Source organism: Myripristis murdjan, chromosome 22, assembly GCF_902150065.1.
Source record: "Myripristis murdjan chromosome 22, fMyrMur1.1, whole genome shotgun sequence".
Classification (NCBI taxonomy): domain Eukaryota; kingdom Metazoa; phylum Chordata; class Actinopteri; order Holocentriformes; family Holocentridae; genus Myripristis; species Myripristis murdjan.
In genome coordinates, this window is record NC_044001.1 from 16,931,523 (window position 1) to 16,956,902 (window position 25,380).

General features: G+C 42.1%; 2 protein-coding genes across 2 annotated transcripts; one reads left to right on the forward strand and one right to left on the reverse strand.

The window, feature by feature from the left end:
• The first annotated feature begins 145 nt into the window (after positions 1-145).
• Positions 146-6,230, forward strand: LOC115354729 (serine protease HTRA2, mitochondrial). Its single transcript, XM_030045217.1, has 8 exons — positions 146-841; positions 1,098-1,302; positions 2,001-2,195; positions 2,408-2,440; positions 3,096-3,204; positions 3,535-3,604; positions 3,709-3,804; positions 4,827-6,230. Exons 1-8 carry the CDS (start codon positions 369-371, stop codon positions 4,990-4,992), a joined length of 1,347 nt encoding a protein of 448 aa, XP_029901077.1. The 5' UTR covers positions 146-368; the 3' UTR covers positions 4,993-6,230.
• Positions 5,475-24,131, reverse strand: hif1aa (hypoxia inducible factor 1 subunit alpha a). The gene is made up of 15 exons (XM_030045216.1): positions 23,828-24,131; positions 14,128-14,318; positions 13,386-13,537; positions 12,891-12,975; positions 10,913-11,022; positions 10,010-10,212; positions 9,671-9,777; positions 9,330-9,477; positions 8,938-9,233; positions 8,582-8,796; positions 8,335-8,457; positions 7,971-8,227; positions 7,772-7,874; positions 6,737-6,842; positions 5,475-6,639 (listed from the first exon to the last, which is right to left on the reverse strand). The coding sequence occupies exons 1-15, from the start codon at positions 23,857-23,859 to the stop codon at positions 6,476-6,478; spliced, it is 2,292 nt and encodes a 763-aa protein (XP_029901076.1). The 5' UTR covers positions 23,860-24,131; the 3' UTR covers positions 5,475-6,475.
• Positions 24,132-25,380: the final 1,249 nt, after the last annotated feature.

Sequence of the window (25,380 nt, forward strand, 5' to 3'; positions counted from 1 at the left end):
CATTCTTTTCATAATCTTGCCTATAGGCTAACCAACCTATTCATAACAACCGTGACCAATAAGCCAAAATAACCATTCATAATGTAAAAGAAGAAAAAAGACTTCACCTTCCTAGAAAAAAAAATCTCCAGACAGTAGTGCCATACTGCGCACGCGCTCAGTACAAATAAACTTCCGCGATCGGGTTAGTGTTCCTGTTTTCTGTCTTGTTGACAAGCGAGGCTGCTGACGCCTATATTTGAAGGAAATAGTCTCGGTGTGTCGTTGTGTGTTTCCCAGACTCTGGCTGAGGTTCAGTGCGGACCGACAGTCCGTCTCCTGTCCGTCCAAACGCGGTGTTCAAACTAGCAGCTCCGAAGTGATGCAACATGGCATCACATGCTGCCAATCGCTGTTTACTGTTGCTTCTCAGGAGATACACTCAGGAACAGAGACGTGGCTTTGTCTCTCTGGCTGAAAGAAGTGCTTACCGGGCCTCCTCTGTTTCCGTGTGGGACAAAACGAAAGCGGGCGGCGCTGGGAGCTCCTGCCTGGACGGAGCGGCTCCGACCCGGGACACAGGGGGCGGCCGGGGCAGGAGCACCGGCGGCCGGGGAGGTCTCATCAAGTCAGCGGCCCTGGGCTTGGGACTGTGTGGTGTGGCACTTTTGGACAGTAAAAGACACGGACAAGCCAGCGACGGGACAGCGTCTGTCTCTGGGTGGATTGTGGGACATACCCTGCTGTCAGCCCAGTGCGCCTCGCCCTACAAACCCGATAGTCCCCGCTACAAATACAACTTCATTGCAGATGTAGTCGAAAAGTCAACTCCAGCTGTGGTGTACATTGAAATAGTAGGCAGGTACGTTGACTGGGAAGTAAAATAGGCCCGTACAATGACGGGTCAACAAGAGGTCAAAGGTCAGAATGAGTTTTGGTTTTGTTCTCAGGGCCCAAAGTATACATGGTGAGTCCCAGGCTGAGAGTGCTTAACCCCTGTGTGTGTGTGTGTGTGTGTGTGTGTGTGTGTGTGTGTGTGTGTGTGTGTGTGTGTGCGTGTGTGTGTGTGTGTGTGTGCGCGTGCGCGTGCGCGTGTGTGTGTGTGTGTACTGCTGCAGGCATCCATTCTCTGGAAGGGAAGTCCCTGTATCCAATGGCTCCGGCTTCATCATCAGCAGTGATGGCCTTATCGTCACAAACGCTCACGTTGTGGCCAACAAGAGAGGTGTCCGTGTGAAGCTCACCAACGGAGAGACATACCAAGCCACCGTGCAGGACGTGGACCAGGTGGCAGACATTGCCACCATCAAAATCAATGCCCAGGTGAACAGTGGTCTGGGATCATCTCTGTTGTGTCGTGTCACTGTGGGACAGAAAACCACAGGGGGTTGTGACACTTTTTAACAGAAAGTAATAGGTTACAGTTCATAATGTAAACTTAGTGAAGATAACATAGTTATGTATGCTGTTATTAGTTGTTCTGTTCTGATGTATGAATGAGCAGGTGCAGTTCAGTAGCGGTGGGAATCAGCAGAGGCCCCACGATAACATTTTATCACAATACTGATGTCGCGATATAATAGTGTTTTGTTTTTAAACAGTTGGCAATATGCTGTGTATTATGATAACATGTATTGCGATTTATTGCCATTTTTTCAACTGCAAATAGTGCCCCCAAAGGAAAACTGTTTGTTTGTTTGTTTATTAGTTTAGAATACAGAGACAGTGCACGTTAATAAACATTTCTGTAAACATGCCGGTTTAGCCAAGTTGGCTAATTTTCAACAGTGCCAACATCTGTTTTATCTAATAGGATAAAGCAAAATGAGATTGACCCACTCTGTCATAAAAACTTGCCACAAATGTTACATCCATTCTTGGTGTTCGTGTATCGATACAATATTGCCACACAAAATATCACAATCCTGTGCTGTATCACATTTCCCCCCACACCTGCTGTTCATTTGACAAGTGTCTCTAGTCTCTCTCTCTCTCTCTCTCCCACCTCCCCCAATGTGTAGCACCCCCTGCCCACTCTCACCCTCGGCCGGTCTGCAGATGTCCGACAAGGCGAGTTTGTCGTTGCCATGGGAAGCCCGTTTGCACTACGGAACACTATCACGTCGGGCATCGTGAGCTCGGCACAGAGAGGCAGCAGGGAGCTGGGCCTGTCCAACTCCAACATGGACTACATCCAGACTGATGCTGCCATTGATGTGAGTGCTTTTGTCATTCACTATATTGAGTGCATGTATGTCCTTTTGTTTATGTGTGGATGGTTTTATAATTTGAGGACTTACAAATTGGACAGCAAAAGTGCAGGGATGGATCAGGAAAAGAAAACCCTGCAGTGCAGACATGATTTACTGTGACACAGAAGTGGTTTATATTTTGCTTATCTCACGTGTGACTGATCTGTGTCTTGCAGTTTGGGAATTCAGGAGGCCCACTGATCAACTTGGTGAGTCACAAATCCTGGCTGCGCTTTAGTCATCATATTCAAAAGAATCAACTGATTTTGTTCAGGTTCCTGTGATGCAACATTTTAAGGAACAGAGAATTTCCAGGGTGTGTGTTCTCTTGTAAGATTACAGTGACACATGTATGTAAAGTTATTAAGATTGCATGGTAACCCCTTTCCAGTTTTGATCACAAATTGTTGTATTCAGCACCTTTTTGTCTATCGCACGGTATATATCATGATGTGCATTTTTGATGTGAAAGCACACCTCTAAGACAATTAGATCAGTTTTGGAGAAATCTGACCTTTGAGCCAACACCACTGATAAGAGGTTAATAAAATAGTTGTACAGAGTGTTGCCAGAGCATGAAGGAAGTGAAAATTACCGCAGTGCTATTTGATGACATTGAAATGATCAACAATGAATTCCCCCACAAATCAACAACCGAAAAGAGAGAGGCTTTTTATTAGAATCATACCCTGAAACGTTATCTTAAAAGATTACTTTAGTATAGTCAAAACTGTCTCACTTAAAGTGTTCATTGCTCCAAAGTGTCAAGTTGTGAAATTTAAGTTTGACTTTGTCAGCCAAAAAAGGTCCTGATGCAGTCAGTGAAGTGCCTCCTTAAGTACAGCTCATCTTTTCTCTCATCAGGACGGAGAAGTCATTGGTATAAACACCATGAAGGTCACAGCAGGGATCTCCTTTGCGATCCCGTCTGATCACTTGAGACTCTTCCTCGCTAAGGCGGCAGAAAGAAAAAGTAAGAACGAGTAAAGACTGACAAGTTAAAGGTGCCAAAAACACCTGCAGCCAGCAATGTGCTGCTATGTTAAGCATATTTCCTGCTGAAAGGTGAATGAAAATGAAGAACAAGGCCTGTCATGGTGCTGTAAACCCAGTTCACAGCAGTATTTAATAAAGGCATGGCAAAGTGCCGTGCTGTGTACTTGTAATATTTTAATTTAAAACCTTGCTCATGACATTTGTCATCATGCTTTTGTTATCTCTCTAATATTTTTATATCAAGTCCACTGAAATAACTTTAAAGAGATTATTTTCACAGTGTCTGTTCTTGTCTGTTTTCTGCCAGACTCCTGGTTCGGTCAGTCAGAGACGAGGCGGCGGTATATCGGTGTAATGATGCTGACTCTGACGCCAAGGTAAACACATCAGGATCAGGGAGACCTGAGGTGAAGCTGTGTAAGGCTGATTGTCGGCATGATATCGGTACCCTGAGTTAAATCTGAATGTGTTTTGGTTTCAGCATCATCGCTGAGCTGAAGTTGAGAGACCCGGCGTTCCCAGATGTGACACATGGCATCCTGATCCACAGGGTTATCACAGGCTCACCAGCCAACAGGTAGGCACGCTGATGGTGCAGTGGTTAATTGATCCTGGTAATTGGTTGGGAATTGGTTAAAACAAATCAATTTAATTTCCCTAGTTAGTGAAGACAGAGAGGAGAAGAGCACACACCTTTTACAACCTATTACAGGTGCAGGATCAAAACAGTTCATTGACAAAAGAGAGAGAGAAAAGCATGAGCAGTGGTATTTAACAGTCCTTCTTGCTCCTTCAGTTTAGTGACTTATTTTTTTGTATCTTGTTACTGAGACGATTGGTTTTGTCCTGATCACTGAATATGTGCATCTTTCACATGTATTGTTGGTTGTACTTCCAGTTGGAAATGAACCCATCTATTGTTATAGTCTGATTTTATGGATTTAATGGCTTCTGTAGTTGGACTTAAATTTCGTTGTGTTTCAACGGCACAATGGAACTCTCCTGTGGGAAACTTGGTTTCAGGAAGGAATTACTGACTGCCATGTTGTATCACGTGACACCAGTCATTGGTGTTATACTGGACTCCCAGTTTTGTTAAGTGCGGGTTGTCAGTGTGGGATGTAGAAGAAGAGACTTGGACTGGGGCTTTTGAGAAGATTTAGTGGAGTAGATGTTGATAGAGGTAGAAATAAGCGCTTCTGGTTTTGCTATAATCTTTCAAATAGACATAAATCCTGGAAAGGTCATGGTAATTGAAAATTGAGCGTTGCATTTATGAGAAGCTCTTGAAAAATCAGGGATATTTCCTTCAAATTTATTTTTTTCCATGAGTCATGATTTGTACACCTACGCATGAGGAGATACTGACTCAGTTCCACATTTTTCTGGCAACTGTTAGCAGGCCATACATATTCATTCAGAACACATCAATAAAAGTATGCACTCTGGAGAAGCCATAGAATTTAATCTTCAAATGTGCGTAGGAACCCAAAATTTATTTTTGATGTTGCATGGGCACTGGACACAGCAGGATAAGTATGAAGCGTCTCGTGTGGTGAATTGTTGCTAAGCTAGTATACTGTCACTCCCTTCCTTCAGGGCTGGCGTGCTGCCAGGAGATATTGTGCTGGAGATCAATGGCACCAAGGTGAACACGTCCGAGGAGATCTACCAGGCCGTCCGCAGCAACAACAACATCACAGTGCTGGTGCAGAGAGGACAGAAGCTGCTCCAGCTGCAGATGACACCCGAGTACACGGAGTGACACTGACAACACTGGATTTCCTCACTAAACCACTGTGGCCTGACGGACAGGACTCACTCACATGAGAAGTTAGAGACAATACTGAACGGGGCTGGGTGACTGTTTGTTTGGACTTTAATAAATCCAAAATGAGGTTGAAATTTCTCAACTTATCATGTTTTCTTATCCATTGTTTAACTATGAGCTCCATAAGTATTTGAACAATGTTTAGCTTTTATATTCCTATGACAACTTGGTGCAGTGTCAGCTTTAACTGGAAGGTATCAGCTGTTTTGCGCCATATTGTTCAAATTGAAATCATCCGTAAGCATCACAGCATTTACAAATTTAAATGTTTTACCTCTACCTTGAGTTGAAAAACTGGTCAAATCAATGTAGATGTTTTTGCAATGTGTTTCTATATCCCAGAATAAGACAGTGTTATAAGTTAATAAAAACTGAAACAATATATTTTAATAAAGCAGTTTAATGTTAGACAGTGACAAGAAGCATGAGAGACCCAACACTGCAACATGAACCAATGGTATAAAACTGGCTACCAATAACTGAGCAAACAAGTTTGACAACTCACAAATTCTACTATGATGACAATGATTACACTGGTAAAATAAATGATTTTTTTTTTTTTTTTTAATGAATTCCACTTATTTAAACGGACTGTTTTTGAGTATGTAACGTACAGTGAAAACCAAAACAAATTCACTTCATGTCTCAATAGAAATGTTTTATGATTAGAAACAAACAAAAAGGTGAACCAGTTACTCTCATATTTCAATTTGAGCGTAATGGTCATGTAACGCCATACTGCGTCAATTAAAATTTCCCTGGTCTATGTACAGTAACGCACACTTACAGTAATGTAATAAAGTGACATGTACTGAACTACTACACAGTTAAATGCATTTACCTCAAAGACTGGTAGCTATTAAATGGAGATAACATTCAAACCACATTAGGTTTTAAAGTACAATAGGTTCATAGGTCTGGACTAAAGACATTTTGTTAGGAGTACTACAACATACAAGTATGGGAGGAAAAATAAAATTGTTGAAATCCCCTTAAAACTACTTTAAAAAGGCTTAATATATATTGCTGGTAATATTTCTCTTTTTAAGAAAATATAAATTGTGCGACTTAAGCTTACAATACACTGCTGGCAGTAGCGCCAGGTTCTTGGTGACCTGCTGGAACAGGGTCATCTATCAAGGCGCTGTGTGTGCTAAGAGAGACTCCCCAAAAAAATAAAATATCAGGTATTCTTGATGTCTGAATCCCTTGCACCAAAAACCAAACGCTGCTATGGTGTTCGTCACGGTGGAATGCTGCAGAGATCACGTGGTGTGCACTAACGGCAGCCAAACTAAAATCAAACTGATAGAGACATAAATAAGGGTAGGGGGGGCTTGGAGAAAGAGAGTGAGAAAGTGAGGAAGAAACTGTAGTGTCCAATCTAGTCCAGCAGTGAGGCAGGCTAAGCGTTTTCTCAGTTGACTTGGTCCAGAGCACGCAGCAGCTCCTCCCCCTGCAGTAAGTGCTGACGGCCCTGCACAGGGGCGTTGACTTCGCAGTCGTAGCGGGTGAGCTGTGGCAGGGTGAACGGCGAACTGGTGCCCTCAGACGAGCAGCCCAGCAGTCGACTCGCCAATTCTGAGAGAGAGAAGACGACAGATTGCAGTTGTGCTTTGATTCACGTCAAGTTTTTGACACTTGTCCAAAGCAGTGCCAAGAGCTCCAGTCTACTCACCTGTAGGCAGCAGAAGTATGGTCCTGTGGGAGCGTGGTTCCGATGTTGATGTCTCACATACCTTCAGCTTCTTCCCCTGCTCTGATGGTTCCTGCACCAATGTGCCCTGGGAAAACACAAAACAGAGACTCAAGCCATCACTTGTGCATCGTGTTAGGATATGAAACTGAACAGGTGGGACACTGTATAATGCAAACTAAAATGTATTTGCTATTAGGGTTGCACAGTTCTGTGAATTTTCAAAGTTGGAAACTTTCCATGGTAACGGATAGGAATTGATGGGAATAAAGTGGAAATTTGCTAAATTGCAGGTTAGCCTCTAAACAGGGAATTTAAATGTAGTTGACAAGCCCCATCTTGCAGCATAATCTTGGTTGAAACAACCATATTTAATGCAAATTCAGTTGATTACTACCATGCAGTGAGCATTCCTCCATCACATGCAAAGATCATTTCTAAAATCTGGCACACTAGGCCTGAAAGGATTGAGGAAAAATGCAGAAACCAGAGGTTTGAGAAGCTTTTTGTTGTTCAATGAAAAAATCCATTAAAGTTCTACTAACAAATAAATCAAAGTCAAAAATGTCATTTTTAAAATTTATATTAGTTGGCATGCATGTCTGCTTATGACAAAACAAAATGCTTATGTTTGTATATGATACAGTTTGTATAAATTACCCGAAATTTCCAGGTAATTCCTGTAAAATCTCATTAATTCCCATTAATTTCTATAGAAAGTTTCCAACTTGGGATATTTCCTATGGAAAGGTTCTAGAAAGTTTCTGGAAATTAACAGTAACTTTGCCCCTATTGCAATCCTGTTTGCTATAAACTGATGCTGTAAACCTCAGGAAGTGCAAAAATAGACAAAAAAGTAGATTTAGTATGGCAGCTGCTGAGTTGGAGCATGTCCTGAACATGGCACTCTGTGACTTGTAACACTTGTGATACCACAAACATTTTTTGTTTTTGTGCATTATTCCATTTCCCACTTGTTTTTTCACATGGACATCATGTTGGATACTCATGACTTACCGGCCCAACAATCTCTTTGAGGTCACCCAGTTTTCTTTTGCGCTGTGCATTCTGGGCTGCCAGGGTCCTAAGGGAGATTTCTAAATTGTCCAGTTGTGGGGTCCTGCAGCACAACAATTGTGATACTTAGCTACCAAAAAAAAAAAAAAAACACATGATGTGGTCTGAATGTGATCTAGGTGTATTTTGGAGGACTTACCTCTTGTAAAGCATTGCTGCTGTATGAGGGGTGTTTACTGGCTCAGGGGTAGCTGGGGCTGGGGAAGCTGTGCGGCTGCCAGGTGTGCTGAAGGGGGAGCTGGGATAGCTGTGGACTTCCTGGGTGAGGTGGAGAGGAGAGCTCTCCAGGGATTTGACAGGGCTGCATGACAGAGGCTCTTCTGGTGACAGAGTGCGCAGCTGGAAGTCATCGTCCATGGAAATGTATGGAGCCAACATCTCCAAGTCTTCCATGGCCTTAAAAGAGGACACAAAGCTCTGATGAGTCAAACAAACCTTTAACTGCATCAGATCAATGACACTCTTAAGTCAGTAATGGTGCACTCTGTCCACTAGAACTGTACCTGTGGGGTGAAAGGAGTCTTGGGCTGTGTGTCAATGGCAAACAGCTTCTCCACCAAGTCTAGTTTGAAATCCGAGCTCATATCCGAGTCCATTGGAAAATAGAAGTCCAGGGGGCTATCCGGCTGAAGAGAATAAACACAGGCCAGAATAAACACTGAGTTAAATAAAAAGCTTACTTTCCCGGGTGTAATATACAAACAAACAAAAAAACAAAAAGAACAACTTCTGGACTTCATCAGTTCTTACCTCTGTGGAGCCACTGCCAACACTCTGGCTTCCTGGTGGGGTAGAGGGTGCTGGAGCGTAAGACTCAGCTTTTGCATCCCCAGAGGTGCTGCTTGCTATGTGGGGAGTCTCGGTGGGTGGCAGGGGGGAAAGAGGTAGGGCCAGCTTGTCACTGGTGGACGGCAACATAACATCATTGAGGAGTGGGGCATCCTTCTGCAGCTGGATCTCAGAATCTGCAGTGGAGGATGGAGAGAAGGTAGAATGCTTTGAACCACCTTCAGTATAAACACTGATTAACACTTAAGATATTTAAAAAAGCTTGAAGGTTCATTGAGGGAACATCAGTGTGAATGTGAGTGTGTGAGGGCACTAACCAGGGCAGCTGAAGTCCAGGGAGATGATGGTATCTCCAGCAGCTGGGGCCAGCAGGGTAAGGGCCTCAGGCTCTTCCTTCAGCTTTTCATACAGGCTGGCCAGAGGCTGGTCCTCGATTGGCTGAGTGAACAGCTTGACAACATCCAACTCTGGGCTCTTCCCCTCCTTCAGCAGGGCTGGAGAACTGTCCTCCTTCTCTGCCACTGCCTTTTCCTCCTCCGGCTGCTCCTCCTTCACTGGCTTAATTTCCTCTGTCTGCTCCAGAGACAAGATCAGTTTCTCCTCCTGGATGCCACTATAACCGAGGAGAGAGACATCACAGTCATGAAGCCATATGCATGCATTTGAGTATTAAATAATTTCTCTGAATAAAACTTCATCATCATCATACCTGAGCACAAAGTTGACACAGACAACACACTGTGGCTGGGAGTTCTTGTTGTTATAGATGACAGTCGCTTGGGTCTCCACCCACACAAAGCCTCCTCTTTTGGCCAACATTCGGTACTGGCCTGTGCTGACCTGACCCTTTGCAAACACTGAGAGTAAACAGAAATGTAACAAAAAAGAAAAACAGCAAACAGACGTCATTAATTTGGTTTACATTTAGTAAAAAAAAAAAAAAAGAATGAAAGACTGAAAAAGAAAAGCAGTTATTAAGTTATTCTTGATGTGAAATGTGTGATGTGAATTTCATTAAATGTTCTCTTCATTGCTGATATTGGTACTAACAGTTGTGATGGGTCTTCGTAAGATGGTCTGAGTCCAGAGCATGATAGTATTCGTACACTGAGCGATTCAAGAGGTCCTCAGGGTCATAACCCATAAGCTCAGTGATCCTGGAGAGCAAAAAAAAAGATTAAATTCTCTCACTGACTAGGCAAGAAAATATTGAGTTTGTTATCATCACTGAACACAAGGTGGCTCTGCAGGACTACACTGACTATGGCTTAGTTTCTATCCAGCAGTGGCCAAATGACAAGTGCTACACAAAGCTTAAATAAATGGATCAGACATGAACCACGTGTAAGCTTCTTAAATGCTGAATATTCACTGAGTGGGCAAACTGACCTCTCGTCACAATAGGTGAACTTCATGTCCAGTGTGTGGCGGCTGAGGAAGGTCTTTGTGTCCAGAGGGACCTCAATGTTGGAAGGATGTGGGATGGGGTCACAGATCAGAACCAGGTATGGAACAGGGGGCTCCTTGTGGCCACAGGAAGTCTGCTCAGAAGGGCTCTCATACACACGCACATGGCCTGAGCAGTGGAGTACCTAAGCAGTGAGGACAGGACCGAGGCACAACTCTGTTAGCTGCCAAAGATGTTTTAGAGTCTCTGATGCAACAGGACAGTCAATTATCAGAGACTATAACCACTACTTTGCTGTCATTTGAAGAATTCCATCTCTTTCATCTTACATTTAATATAAAAGCAAAAATGTATGCAGTCTGATGAAGTGTGAATCTCTGTAACTCCATGGAAACTAATGTCACACCTGACTATTTGCATACCCTTAGAATAACAGTGTAATGAGGCACAGAGTTCACAGGCGTGAATGACTGATTGATTGCCAATAATGTGTGACCTTTAACAACTCTTTAAAATCCTTTGATGAATCCTTTGAATCCGGTGATGGATGGAATCTATCGCGATTGCCAGTTTAGCTGCCGATGCTGTACGATGCCATTTTCAGGGCTGATAGTGGAAAAAAATCTTGAGCCTGAACCTTTTTTTTTCCGTTTCCCCCCCGCCCGGGAAACGGAAAAAATATATATACATTATTTGAAAATAACCCTATTAACTATCATGTAACTATCTATTGCCACATTGCTTTTTTTCCAGAGACACTAGCCCAATTAGGCCACTGACATTCCTGTCAGTGTCTTAAGACCTTTCCAGTCCATTGATGATAAGAAATCAATGATTCGTTCCTGAAAATGTTAAGTTTCCCAGATGTGAGCACTAATGCTTACCTTCCATGTAGCTGACTTGACATTGACAGTGCGGCCCCTGCTGGTGAGAGTACACTTCATTCGAAGGAAAAAACTGCGCTCTGTGTTTGGTTCCTTGGCTTTCTTAGAGCCTGAAATGACAAGAGCAGGACGAGCAGCAAAGTTGAAATGGGAATACCAGCATCATGAAATTCTTTCTTTCACCATATTAAATGCATGACTGGCTCCACTGCTGTCTATTTTTTCATCAGTGCTTAACTCACCTTGTAACTAACCGCAGAACACTTCAAAACTGCATCTCAATTAGAGGCTACTCACATTACCAAGTTTGTACCATGCCCAAGCACGTTTGACTGCAAAATCCGGATTATTTGACTAGTGTGATCACTCCATTCCATGCTTGAATACAGTACACTTCCCCCGCTCTGGCACGGTTGGAGGGGGTGTGCTCCAGTATGGTACGGGCGTTGATGCACGAGCACATGCACGGTCACGCACACAGCACGCGAACGTGGATACGACGTAAATCATGCGACCGTCCCTCCCAGTTTCCTCCTGCCTCCGCTAAACCGTTTAATGCGCGCAGTGTGATTACCGGCAAATCGCCACGTTGCGCAATCCAATGTTGTCCATTGTGCTGCTGCAACCGCGTATAAAAAAAAGTCGACTTATAATGAAAGGTAAATATGGCAGTCTGTGTGCGCGGCGCACCTGTCAGATCCGGCAGATCTGCCGGTCAGGTCTGCCGGATCTGACAGGTGCACCGCGCACACAGACTGCCATATAGCAGCCAGCTGACATGCCTCTCCGGCTGTCAGTTGGACGCTTTCTGAAAAAGGAGGAAGTTACCTGTGAAACTGTCAAGGTAAATAAACATCCCTTAACCTATGTCTGATTAAAAGAAACTAAAACATCTTTTAGTTAAAAGGAAGACATGATGAATGTATCTGAACTATATTGATTTATGATGACGTCGGGCCATGCCTGTTGTCTTATTTCAACGTGATGACGTGCATACCGGGGGCAATCGCGCTAGATCTCTAGTGTGTTGTACTTAGCTCTTATTCTTTATTTTTTATTTATTTAATCGGTAATCTGTGGATACTGCTGAAAAACTGCGAATTTCCTTCGGGATGAATAAAGTATCTATCTATCTATCTCTATCTATCTTGAGCGCTTTGGGCTTTAGGTAATGTGAGTACAGGCCAGCAGGGGACTGGGGTGGGGGGCATTTTTGCTTTAGTACGATACAGAGCAAATGGCCCTAATGTGAGTAGGCCCTTATTCTATCTAAAAAGTCAACAGTCTACATTCACACACACAAATAACTTGTCAACTTGCTGATAACAGTTCCTACTCAAACACATCACCAAGGCAGAAAGTGGCAAAGCTGACTTCAAGTCAGCATTTCTGGAGCCTTAAGAGCTACCTTTGTTTTTTTTCTTCAGTGCAAATTTGTCTGTATATGGTAATTTGTTTGTTGCAATTAGAGGTAACTCAAAGATGAAAAATTACATCTTTGGAGCACATTTTTGAGGAAGCCACTGTAAACTACTGATTGAACTAATTTAACCTCTGCTGTTATGGACACAGCTTTTAGTTTCAGCGTGACTGAAAAACAAATTCTAGTCACTGAGGATTAGGTGAAAATGTCAATATGGGTACTACGGGTACTATTCACTGACACAAAAAACAAGGTTAAATATTGCTGTGAAAGCAAAACAGAAAATGTGCCAATGACATACTGTGCTGTGCCAGTAATGCTGAGTGAAAGGTCATGGGAGCACACACCAGCCATGTCTAATCATAGTGACCTGAGGACAAGAGCTTGGAAATAACTTGTTCTGACAACCTCCTACTCTGAATTTGCCAGCTCACAGCAAATCAGACCCACTGCTGACTGGTGCACTGGCACACCCAACAGAGTGCTTGTGCGCACTTGTCTCTCTCCATTAAAAGTCTCCAGATGGGATGTTGTTCACAACTGTTTTCCCCTCACCTGTTCTGTGGACCAGCATCTCCCTCAGCTCCTCCTGGTCACAAGGATGTGTGTAGTCGAACACGCTGTGTCCAGTCAGGTCGAACTACAGGGAGCAGAGCCAGGAGAGGACAAAGCATGAGTCCCTTTCACCAGCAGGTTCATAAAACTGTCTTATAACTGTAAATAACATATTCTTCTCATCCTAGCTCCAAACTTTGATGCAGCTAGGATGCAGTTTTTTAGGCGTATATATCATAATATATAATACATAATAAATATATATAAAACATAATATATAAAAAAACATATATAGCACAATATATATGATATCTTAAAAAAGTGAAATTCACATCCCAAGGCCTCCTCTCCATCATTAAAATTGCCCGTTTTGTTCTAAGTTATGTTATTCCAGTTGTGTTGCTGCTTTGCCTTTAAATTTTCTACTTCTGTCTCCTTCCCCCTAAAACTCATCCTTTTTATTTCCCTTGTGAGGACTGGGCAAATCAGACCAACCTGTGCCAGCCCAAGGCACTTGTTGACATTTTCTGAGAGATAGATCATATCCCCGTCCTCTGACAGCACCATGAGGAAGCCCTCCAGAGCCTTCAGGTAGGAGCTGTTCAGCTGAGCGTCCAGCTCTGTCTCCTCCTCTGCCACTGGCTCATCTGCAAGAGGAAAAGAGGGAGGGAGGGAGGCATTAAGGAAAGCAATGAAAACGGGAGGGAAGTAAGAGAGAAAGAAAAAAAAAGAGGAGTTGAAAGTATTCCATATATCAGACACAGGTCATTAGGATTCAATGTGTTGGTTCAGAGAACCTGTTTGCATGGGCCGGGCACTGCGACACGCAGAAAAAACAGCACAGACACAGGCAAGTATGACTGCAAAGGAATCTATATCTGCATGTGTGCAAGCTTATAGATTTTCAGGAGCAGCTGACACACCGCACCACAAAGGTTTTCTCAAAACAGCCAAAAAGAAAAAAAAAACAAACAGCGAATTTCAATAGCAGCACAGTTTAATATAATTTCACCATATGCCCAGTAAGGGATATTCTTAACCTATGCTACTGGATCTTTGATTTTGCCCTGGAGTGATCTCAGAACCAAAAAATCTGTCCACCTCTACAGGATTCACTGCTTTCAACTTTTTAATAAAAACTGACCAAATACAAGAGCACCTATATCCCAAGCTACAAACTTGCCCGCTAGTCAGAACAATTCAGTAGTGTTATCCTGCTCCCCAAATGGATACTTACCAGTGCTGAGCAGCTTCCTGATGCGCAGGTAGCTGATGGTGAGCCTCATGATGGAGGCCTTGTCCAGATTGGAGCTGACGCTGTGGGGCAGGGGCAACTGCTGGGCCAGCTCGTAGAACACCTCTGACTCCTTCCCACGCCGGCATCGCGCAGCATCCCGTGACTTCTCCTTTCTCCGCTCTGAGCTGACCCTGTGGGAGACAGGTGGCAGGTCAGCGGCAGCCTGGCTACAGCCTGGTTTTGACTCAAGCACACAGACTAGCAAGGGTGGCATCCTTAACCACTTCCTTTCTTTCTTTCTGACTGAGACTGTATGCTGAGTCTGGTCTAAGACCCAGCCACTGGACAATCACTCGGGAGGGCTGCAATGACTAGAGTCTGCAACAAGCAAGCTGACAGTCCAGTCACCGCCCCTCGCCCCTCACTTATCGAATTAATTTACATACACAGCTCTAGACGACTGTTTTATTGGCTGCTGACCAAGGGAAGCACAGTCAGCCTCCTTGAAACGACTGGCTGGGAGAGGGGGCTCGGTTGCATGAATTCTCCTGCCTGCCTTCTTGATGCAGAGCCAAGCTACAGTAAGATACCAGTCATCCTGACATTTACGAGCCTGGCTCAACAGATCTACGAAGGGAAAATGGTAATACTAACATGAATGCAGGCAGCAGCCACACCAACACAGGATAAATGACACCTACTATTATTAGAACAAAAGCACTATTATGTCGGCGGTAATGGTCTCCTCTGTTTTGTTACTTACATGACATGATCTTAATGACTCACTGCTTGTTGCTCATGTTACCTCATACTCGTATTTGTTTCCTTATAGCTCAATCAGGCTGCTTTTCGGAAAATGGAGCCTCTATTTGCTTCCAGTTCGAACAGAGGTCTGACTTGTACAAGCACCACAGTTAACTAATCTTAAGACTAGCCAGTATTTTTAAGTTACAAAGATAATGAATTCTAAAGGCCAAGATTACAAGATAAAAATTCTTCCCTTAATTCTATCTTTTTTCCTATATTAAAAAACATGGCCTTACATTCAAAATTAAGACTATTTTGCCTGTTTTCAATTGTATTGGTTGTGATATGTACCTCATGCATTCATGAATGATCACCAGCATCAAGAGACTGCCTAAATCCTCAACATAAATTCAGTAGCATGCAGTCATTCCTGCCGCTGATGAGTTTATATCATAATCCCTCTCACAACCACTACCTCACGACCTCAAATGCACTCCAAATGACACTGGAAGACCATCACAACAAAATGGATGGCAAGTGAAAAGCCCTTGATTCTGAAATGCACACCTAATTGAAATCGATCTGTTATGCACTTACAGCATCACAACTGACCAAGGCCATGTTGTTATTTGAAACGCTCTGTGAGAGGAAAATAGAATTGTTAGCTGAAATTAGCTACTTGGAAGCCCTGTCAGGTTGCAAAGCCTTTTTCCCACATTATTCTGAGGGGATGTTTTGTTTTTAGACTGAAACTATCCTTCCAAACTATCTTTCCTATGTAGTTGATGACAAATAACATTACAGAACACTAAAAGACATTTAGTCCTTTAGGGAACATTAAACATTAAAATCTGTCTGAGCATTGCCTGTTTTACAGCAAGCCAGAAATGTGGCACCATCTTGCACATGCAGGGAGCAAGTGAACAGCGCAGAATATAATGAAAGCTACAAACAGCAGCATAGATATTCATTCACATTCAATACATATTTGTTTATTTCTAAATCCAGATGACAAACTAGTTGTGCTGCATGGAATGGTGGGCTCAATATTTACAGCAACTTCAGTCAACCCTACAGGACTCACAAAGGCCCAGACAGCAGAAAGCTGACTACTGTGTTATGCAATCAGGTCTGCATCATACCAACACACTTCTCACTCCCCCCCGAGTCAGAGTTCTGCTCCCTAGTCCAACGCAAAGACTAGCCACTAAGCACTGCTGTTTGCTGAGAACTATTTGCATAAATGTGCAGGTTATACCCTACTACACTGTATGCAAGGGAATTAAGCGACAAGTAGGTCAAAATATTAAATATAATCAGCAAGCTACGAAGAGATCTAGGCTACGCTGGTGAGGGAATTTCCCCTTTGCAGGAGCCAGCAGTGTGTTGAGCAACTCAGACTCAAACACAACACACTGAATGAACAACATCGGGGAGGTTATTGACAGTGTAATGATGCACCAAACTCGGTCATAGTCCAGGCATCTAGCTCTGGCACAATACTTTTTCTGAACTAGGTTGCTACAACGCAGGGCTGTAAAACATGTGACAGCACAGAATCAGCCATGGTGTTGTAATTACAATCTTACAAACCATAAAGGATGATAGCTTAGGTTAGTAGCCATAACACCAAATCCTACATTTTGATAACATAACAAAATGACAGGAAAAACTATTTGAAAAAGCTTCTTTTGTACTACAGGCTGCCCCAACTATCAAACATTTATCAGGCTGTTGTCTGTTTTATTTGATATTGTGATCCTTGGCCTTGTGTAAATAGGATTAAAATGAAAATTATGTAATTTAACAACCCTATCTCACACAATAGATACTGAGCTTTTAAAATAGCTTTAATTCTTTTGCATGTGACATGAAATGAAAACAAGACAGAGCCCTTGATCTTAAAACAAAGGCTAATAGAGAGGCCATCCATTACATAACACTCTTATGCACATGGTCTTGCATGCCTATGCCTGCAAGACATTCTTGGATTCAAACACACTCACAATTGCTTTGTTTGACTAGATATTATTAAACTTATCTTCTTAACAATGATCACTATAACATAAAAAAAAATTAATTTGAATTGTGAGCTAAAGTAATCAAGTGTACTGGAGGTGAAAGGAAAAGCCAACATCTTGCAATGAAATCACCTTGGCCAATGTCATATAGGCTACACTTGTTCCTTCAGTATATTATTAACGGGGACTGACCTGATTGTACTGGGGAAATATTTCAGGCTATCTATCACCGCTGTTCAATGTGACAGTAAACACTGTCTTGTTTATTACATAACCCAGTTCAGGGAAGTGCCACCGCCTCAACAGTGCAAATGGAGAGGACAGTAGAGCATGATTTAAAACAAACCATTTACAGGCATAGCAAGGCTTAGTATGAACTCCAGACGTTTGCAACACATTTTAAGCTTTAATTTCTTCATCTAAATAAAAATGCTTGTTGCTTTCACTCACAAATTAACTATAATTTAAAGACAATAAAAATTCATGTACCTTTTGCGCTTTTCCCACTTCATCCCTTTAATTATCATATCGCAACAACATGCACAAAACACCAAAGCTTCAATTAGAGGCTACCTAGCTGGCAACCCCACTGGGAAACTCTCTCTTCCTCAAAGTTACCACTTATCTATTTTAGATCAGAAATGGAAATTTATGGTAGGAAAGTGTTACAATGTTGCATACTACTTTGCTGGCAGCTGCATTTCTGTGCAGGTGGGAGATTTATGAGTAGGCAGCAGCAACTGCAATAGCTTGGTAGTCTGTCTTTGTTGTCAGAAACAATATGTTGTAAAATTTTATTATATGTATATATCTCACAGACCACATTTTTAAATTTGTGTTCAAAATGTTATGGCAAAAGCAAGTGCTGTATGAAACCGATTCACTGTTTGCATCAATATTTCTGAATTCACTTTTTCAATAACAAAAATTCAAAACAAACATTTTTTCTCTTTTGTTTGGCAAAATAAACTTTCCAAAAAAATGTGTCTGACACCAATATGTGAGCCAGCCGTGTCACCTGCATTTGTAGTATTTGTATTTACATAACAAGCAAAAGTTAGCCCTCTGTTGATCCTCACACACCACAACATATTCCACTGAGTTTATGGGTCTTTTACCAGCAGCTGCAGCTTGCTAGGTGCCGTAAATAATAACAATAAGCCTATGATTTATTACTTCCATAAGGGATTTCTGCTTGCCCGTCCACACTGGAGGGTCATGGCTTTCCTGGAGCTGGTTACAATTCAGTGAAATAGTGAAGGACATTTCAACAGAGCGGACATTAGGCCTGGGTGGCAAAATGAAAATACCAATAATACCAATATTACGAATCGCTCAACAACCTATTTATGCTCAAGATGGTAAAGGTTTCTGCAGTTTCGCTGTGTTCCTGAGAAAAACCACAATGCTCAGTCACATTCAGTCCAAAATCACCATGTCCAGCCAACATACCTCCTTACACATACAAAAAAAAAACCCCTACTTGACTATATACTAAGAGCCATCATGAGAGCAAATATAAAGGCCAACTAAGGTTAGACAACCAATTGAACCGAAAATGATGAAAATCTGGCCTGGAAAGGGGATTCTGAGGCAGTTATTTGGGCTTATTTTGTATTCAACAAACAGAAAAAAGCAAAGTGTGCAGACTGTCAGAAAACAGCATCAGCGGGAGAACAAAAGCAAATTTGTCTCAACTGAAATCGAACAGCACAGAATATAACAAATGTATGAAAAAGCACAACATAACAATAAAAATGTTGTCCCTCAAGAATGCCAAGTCTGGGTTAATCACTAACAAATATGCCGCCTTGTTTTGAGCCCTAACTGGAATTTTGAATTCTGGCACGCAGTGGTGGGTGCATCATTACACCAAGTTTGGTCAAAAATGGATCATTGGTTAGGAATAGATTTTATCTGTGACACATAGGGGCAAACTATGTAGTGGCATGTAGTGGGATTTGCTTTTCCACTGAGCTCCAGCACGTTTACTAACAAAATGGGCCGAACACAGATCTTCCAGTTGATGAACGCTTACAACCCATAGGCAGCACACACTTAAGACCATCTGCCAGTGGTTTCCTCTTTGGCTTACCAAACTCTACACTAAACATAAAGTAATACTTGCAAATCTAGATGCATGGATGAAATCCAATTTCCTTCGGGATGAATAAAGTATCTATCTATCTATCTATCTATCTATCTATCTAAATGACAGTTCTAAGTCTAGACAGACAGGCCTCAGTAAAAGCAACACATATCTTCTGAATTTTTTTTTTTATGGCCGCAGGTAAAATAAATAAATAAATAAAGTAAATAAAATTACAAAATACTGGGTTCACAGGAACCCCCTACCATCACCTTCCTCATCAATACAATCAACTCTGTTGGCTCAGTGGAGAAACTGACCATCACCCTTTAACTTCAAATGGCGGAGGGAGATAGATTCTAGAAAAAATGGAGTGACTGGACGGTCTTTTCCTCATCTGAACCTTCTTCAGTGCACCACAAACTACACACTGTGCCCTCCATTCTTTCTTTTTTCTTAATTAGTTAATTAATTCATTGGTGGATTGATTTTTTTTCTTTTCACTGACTGTGTAGCAATTTCCCATACCTCATTATGTCTGCACAAAAACTAAGGACAGAAAAAAAGAAAAAAAAAATACTATGAATAGATAGAATGATAAAATGAGAGTCACATATCTGGAAACCTAGACAGACAGAGAACTAGTGAGGCAGACAGACAGTATATGGATAGCATATTGATACAGCTGTCTTCCAGCTAGCCTCACACAAGTGCAAATCGTACTCTGTCTCACGGAGGCCTGTAAAGTGCTAGTCACTGAATAGCTACACACATTCAGCCACTCCCATTGACGTCAAGCCCCAGTGATTAAGAGATGAGACAGAAATAACAAGATCAGAGCACCTCACACACACACACACACACACACACACTGGGAAACACTTCACCAAAGCAGTTTGGAACTCAAGATGGTTAAGACTCAAGATCTACTTGAGATAAAACTGGGGGGGGGGGACCATCATTAATCCAACAACAAGATAAAGACATCAAAGTCAGGCCATGAAGAATGCTGATCAATCTTCCCTAGTATAGCTCTACAGGATGTCTGAGGCAGTCTTCAATTACTAACACAAAATCCCTTGAGAAATCCCTTGTTCAGTGGATATGACAAAGAACATAAGCCGCCTTGGTTATCAGGTAAACTTGATGTAGGGAAAAATAACTGATGGCAATCTAACAGCCATTTTGGTATCAGTACATGACACTAACATCTCAGTGAGATTTTAGCATGCAGGATGTCCACTACACCAGAGAAGCCCCTTGAACTACATCAAAGTTAAAAAAATTGATTCTAGGCCCCCGGTGGCTCACCTGGTACTGTGCACACCATTTATCAAGGCTGAGTCCTTACCACAGCAGCCTGGGTTTGAATCCAGCCCAGGCCCTTTGCTGCATGTTATCCCCCCTCTCTCCCCTGCCTTTCCTGTCTCTCTCTGTACTGTCACTATCAAATAAAGAAGAAATGCCCCCCCAAAAAAATCTTTAAAATAGGGTGCTCTTTCAGTGACCTTTCTATTCTAAATTTACCAGGAGAATCAATGGAGAAGCTGCACAGGAAAACCTCAGAGAAATGCGCACCCTCTCTACTTACACACACAGTGATAAGATGAACAATTGGACACCAATACATCTATTTACTGACTGTATCCTCTTAAGATCATGGAAATTCCTTATGTGCCGTCAGGAGGACAACCTAAGCTGTACAAAGATGTCACATGTTTGGGTGTCAGACCTTTGACATTTTATGGAACAAAGACTCTTCAGTCCGAAAATATCACATGAAATTATTTTTTCAGAAAAACACCTTTATTTTTTTCTTGCGTGTAAGAAGCTGTTGAATGCTTTCAGAGAGATTTTAGTGAATCTGAACTTTCTGAAGCATAAAATACAAGCCCGTTTCATGATGTCCACTGCAGCGGACACTGGGTCAAAAATTTTCCCTTTTTTGAGCATTGGCACATGGAGCTCAAAACTCATTCCAACTGGTTTTAATGGAGGACTTCAGGGGGGACAGTTAGCCATCTCGCTGCGCATATCGACAAGTACGCACAAACACTCTCCAATAGACGTGTGTGCAAGTATCAGGCCACCTAGGCTGGATCGCTGCAACGGGTGGTCAGGGAGCAGAGCTGGAAAAGACACAGCTCAAGCAGTCTGGAGCCTCAGAATGGACGCTCAGTGGTGCAAGGCCAGCTTTCAGTGTAAGTGTCCCTGCTAACAGCTGGAGTGCACCCCAGAGGTGGAGGGGCAAAGACAGCAAACAGACACTATTATCCTGCAGTCCACTACAGTGGACATCCTGGAACACACACACACACACACACACACACACATTTGTTCTTGTTGCCCTAAGCACTAAAAAGTAGTACGGTAAAATTTAACATTCAGGTGACAATAAAAGGAAATTAAAAACTTGAGAATTATGAAGCCTACTGCTCACTCCTAACCTAAAGAGGAAGTCTACCATGCAATATATGAGCCTGAGCAAATCTTTGCTCCTAAGGTGACAGGGTAAAAGAACCTTTTAAGCCCACTTAAATCTGTTTTCTGATATTTTTGATATAATTTTTAACATTATACTAATTAGTATTTTGCTCATATACAGAAATAATAAGTTATTCTCATTTTAAGTGAGCTCATGTTGGCTCATGTTAGCATGCTGTTTGTATTATGGTCCCATTTAAGCCCACTTCAGAAAAAAGCTAAAATATGCAGTTCTCCAAAACTATTTATGATTTATTTATTTGTAGAAGAATGTAAAATACATCAGAAAATGTCCAGTGTGAAAACTTAGCATGCTTCATTCTTTAGCAGTGTACCAATCTCTGAAGCTCATAGTTTGACCTTGATATTAGCTCTGGTCACCGGCTCATAAAGCTCATCTTTCAATATGAGAGAAAACAGCATAAACTGTCAAAGAACAGGAAATAGCAGAAAAATTACCATTTCTGAGGGCTCCATAAACACCAAAAGTTCTACCCCCCACCCAAAATTAAATAAAACGGTGCACACTTTCACAAAGTCTTGCACCTCTATTGCATCAGACTTGTATCTTAAAATGTCCTTTAAACTTGGAGCCAAGCAAACAACAGATTTCAGACCCAAAAAATCTCACTCAAATTTGTTCTGATTTTTTAGCCACCGAAAATATGCACAAAAGTCAAGATGAGTAAATATTTTTAAAGGATACAGTATATGTGTCAAGCATTGATATCTGGCCAAAAATCTGAAACATTTTCAATGCGAGATGGTAGCCATTACACCAGGCTGCTTGTAGATTACAGAGAAATCAGTTCATTTTCTGCTTGCCTCTGTTTTCAGAATAGGTGTATCACCTATGAGCACATTTAGTGTGTATCTGCCAGTACCGACTGATTTGTCACTGGGGCATCTCCAGAATTATTGGGTAAGCCTTGTGAGTTACAAGGCTTACCCATTAATTATGAAGAATAAAGGCACTGCTCCATCACAAAATTAAGTCATAAAGCTCCATTAACCTGGGTGCCAAGTCTTGGGTGTCATTTAATGTGAACCAATGCTTACATATGTCTTTGGAAAAACATGTATTTGAACTTTTGTGAACAGCCTACTGGAGTCTATTTTAACCTATACTCTTAACAAAGCTGGCAGTCTGGGGAGGAAACCAACTTGTTCGAAACCGGACAGTGTGGCCACAGCGTCTGGTACATCCCAGGTTCACCGTCGACTTTTGCTATTTTACCTGAGAAGCAGCCTTTTGAAATGGATCACACCTTCTGCTACAGATGAAGTTTTTTTGTTTGTTTGTTTTGTTTTGTTTTGTTTTTTTTGTTTTTTTTTGCCAAATGGGCTAGTATAACAGACAGATTTGCCAAGCCAGACAAGATTTTCTAACATCAGAATGCAGACACCTGCCTAGAAAGTGTTGAAAATCACTTTAAAAAGGGCAAGGTCAGCTCAGATAACCTGGCAAGCTTTGTAAAGGAGGCTGATTTGGTTACTTCCTATTCAAACGATATCCTAAATTGTTCTCGGCCCGGAAGAAAGAAGCAGAAGCACCAAGCCAAGGCCATCTTTCACTAAGCGTAAATATTTAATCAGAAACCACACACTACACCATTCCCTACTTCCAGCACCAATCACATGAGCATTGGCACCTTTACACTGATCACTATTCTCAGGTGAAATCACTGAATCAGTGACTTGACCATCTCCAAAAGTAGTTATGTATTTTTATAGTACAATAGGGGGAACCGTAACTATCCCATTGCAAAACAAAAAATACCAACTGGTGGCTTGTTATTACTGACAATGATACTTTCCCACAACATGTATATCTACTTTGATGTCATCGGAAAGTGGCATCCAACTTTTATATGCACACACTAACATTCTGATGTGGCAGAAGTCCAACTTAAGGCGAATGCGCATCTAGCGTTACTAGCAAGACACAATGCGGATCACAAACAAAACAGCTATGGGCGAGTGGCTAGGCAACAGTCGTTTCATAGATGTAAACAAGCTAAGAAAGGACAACTAAAGCAATCTTGAATAATGAAACACTCAGGCTCAAAAGAGACAACGTTAGTAATAACCTAACGTTAACTAGCTATCTAGCTATCTCTGGTTTCGGTTACCTACCATTGACAGCAGCAGCAGCTAGCCGCTAACTAGCTTGCTAACACCGTTACAGGCAAAGCATTGCCCGACAAACACATAAAACTAGCGGATAACCTCGACTTCAAGTCCAGAATGTGATGTAGAAACACGCGTAGTGAAAACACGGAGACCAAAGTTGGCCAAGTAGCCAGCAAACGCCGAGTTATCTAGGTGGCTAAGTAGCTAACGTTAACGTAAACGTTACCTTTTCTTTTCGGGGACAATTCCTGTGTCCATTTCAGGACCAAGGGACCTGTGTTGAGTCTCTCTATCGATATCAAGCTGTCTCCGGGCCCGTCGAGAATAAACCAAAATCCCACGCTTTTTGTGTAAATCCGTAAATCCGTAGTTAGGGGGTTACATAAGAGTTGTTCGCGTGTATATTTCGGAGAGAAACGGAGCTTTCATTCGCTGGAAACTATAGCATTGGTGTGTTTCCCGTGCAGGATAGTGCCACGCTGGAGAGCTGACTTGCTGAGACAATGTTGCACCGTGAAGGCTGAGCAGCTCCCCCTCCCACTCCCATCGCCCGGGAGCGCGCAGTCACATGCTTTTTCTTCGGGGGCGCGCTCAGTGAAAATGAACCCATCGAACCACAGACATCCACAGTGTAGTATTAATACAGGGAACTATAGTGTGTATGTGGTATTTAGTAGAGGCTCTACAACGACATTACCATAATCTTAGTATGATATGGAAGTGCAAAATACTATTTATGGTGTCATTTGCTTTCCTATAATATTCCTGTAGCCTATTAAAGGTGTTGTTTATGTGAACCAGTGGTGTTAAGTGCATTTACAGAGTTTATTTTTCAAAGCATGTGTACATGTAGACTCCATAAGTTAGTAAACAGTCTTTTTCATCACACTGAAACAAAGCTCTAATTTGGTATTCTACATGGTGGTTTAAATGTATTGTATCTATGCTTTTCAAGTGTCAGGTGTGAGAACACATTTTTATCAGTGTGAAGTGCTTTTTACAGCGTTACAAAGGTGGTTTATTTCTTACCCTGTGTCCTATGAATCAATAAGTGAGCCTGTGGAAGATCTAGTTTCCCCTTCACACTGAGAGTGTTTTGGTAATTTTCCTAAACTGGTCTGGTGATGCCACCCTAGTCAAGCTCCTCCTCTCTCACCGCAGAGACATGAAGATTTGCCTGGCAGTCATTTCTTCTGCCCAAGATTCAGCTGTTGCTTTGAGAACTAAAACACCAAATTAATCCTACAAGGGAACACACATTTTACTGCATGTCAAAACTCCTTCTTTGTTTGTGTTCCTTTACAATAGCCTGCTTTATTCCCCTACTGGCGACCTGTTGCTTGCCACATGTTGATGTAACTGTGAACTGAGATAATTCTTTACTGTCTGGGCCTGGAAAGCACTTGCTCCCGCTTCCCAGAAATGTTGACTGGGTGACACCACAATGTCACTGGACTCAGTGGAGTGAGTCTGTGAGTTTGAGCAGAGGGTAATACATCCAGGCCTCTCTCTTGTAAGCTGATTGCATTTTGCAGGATTTACTGTCTGTGTCCATGTCTGCATCATTGCAGACTATTATGGAGTCAAGATCTAACTCAGCAACTACAGGCTGGGGGACTTTACAGTTATGCATGTACAAGACTTGGGGTCTGTAAAATTATGAAGCTAAATTAAAAGCCATTTTCCACATACAAAAATATTGATTAGTAAAACTTGATATTACCGTAGGGAAATGCTTAGCTGATGTCAGTGTGGAGATTTCTTTTTTATTCACTGTCG

What these genes read in the sequence shown, in the direction of transcription:
- LOC115354729 (XM_030045217.1), top strand. Translation starts at nt 369, where the DNA reads ATGGCATCACATGCTGCCAATCGCTGTTTACTGTTGCTTCTCAGGAGA. An exon ending in AGACTGATGCTGCCATTGAT is followed by an intron (nt 2,196 to 2,407) that starts GTGAGTGCTTTT and finishes TGTGTCTTGCAG; the next exon opens with TTTGGGAATTCAGGAGGCCC. An exon ending in TAAGGCGGCAGAAAGAAAAA is followed by an intron (nt 3,205 to 3,534) that starts GTAAGAACGAGT and finishes GTTTTCTGCCAG; the next exon opens with ACTCCTGGTTCGGTCAGTCA.
- hif1aa (XM_030045216.1), bottom strand. Translation starts at nt 23,859, where the DNA reads ATGGACACAGGAATTGTCCCCGAAAAGAAAAG. An exon ending in CAGGAAGCTGCTCAGCACTG is followed by an intron (nt 13,538 to 14,127) that starts GTAAGTATCCAT and finishes TTCCTCTTGCAG; the next exon opens with ATGAGCCAGTGGCAGAGGAG. An exon ending in AGACTCCTTTCACCCCACAG is followed by an intron (nt 8,228 to 8,334) that starts GTACAGTTCTAG and finishes TCCTCTTTTAAG; the next exon opens with GCCATGGAAGACTTGGAGAT.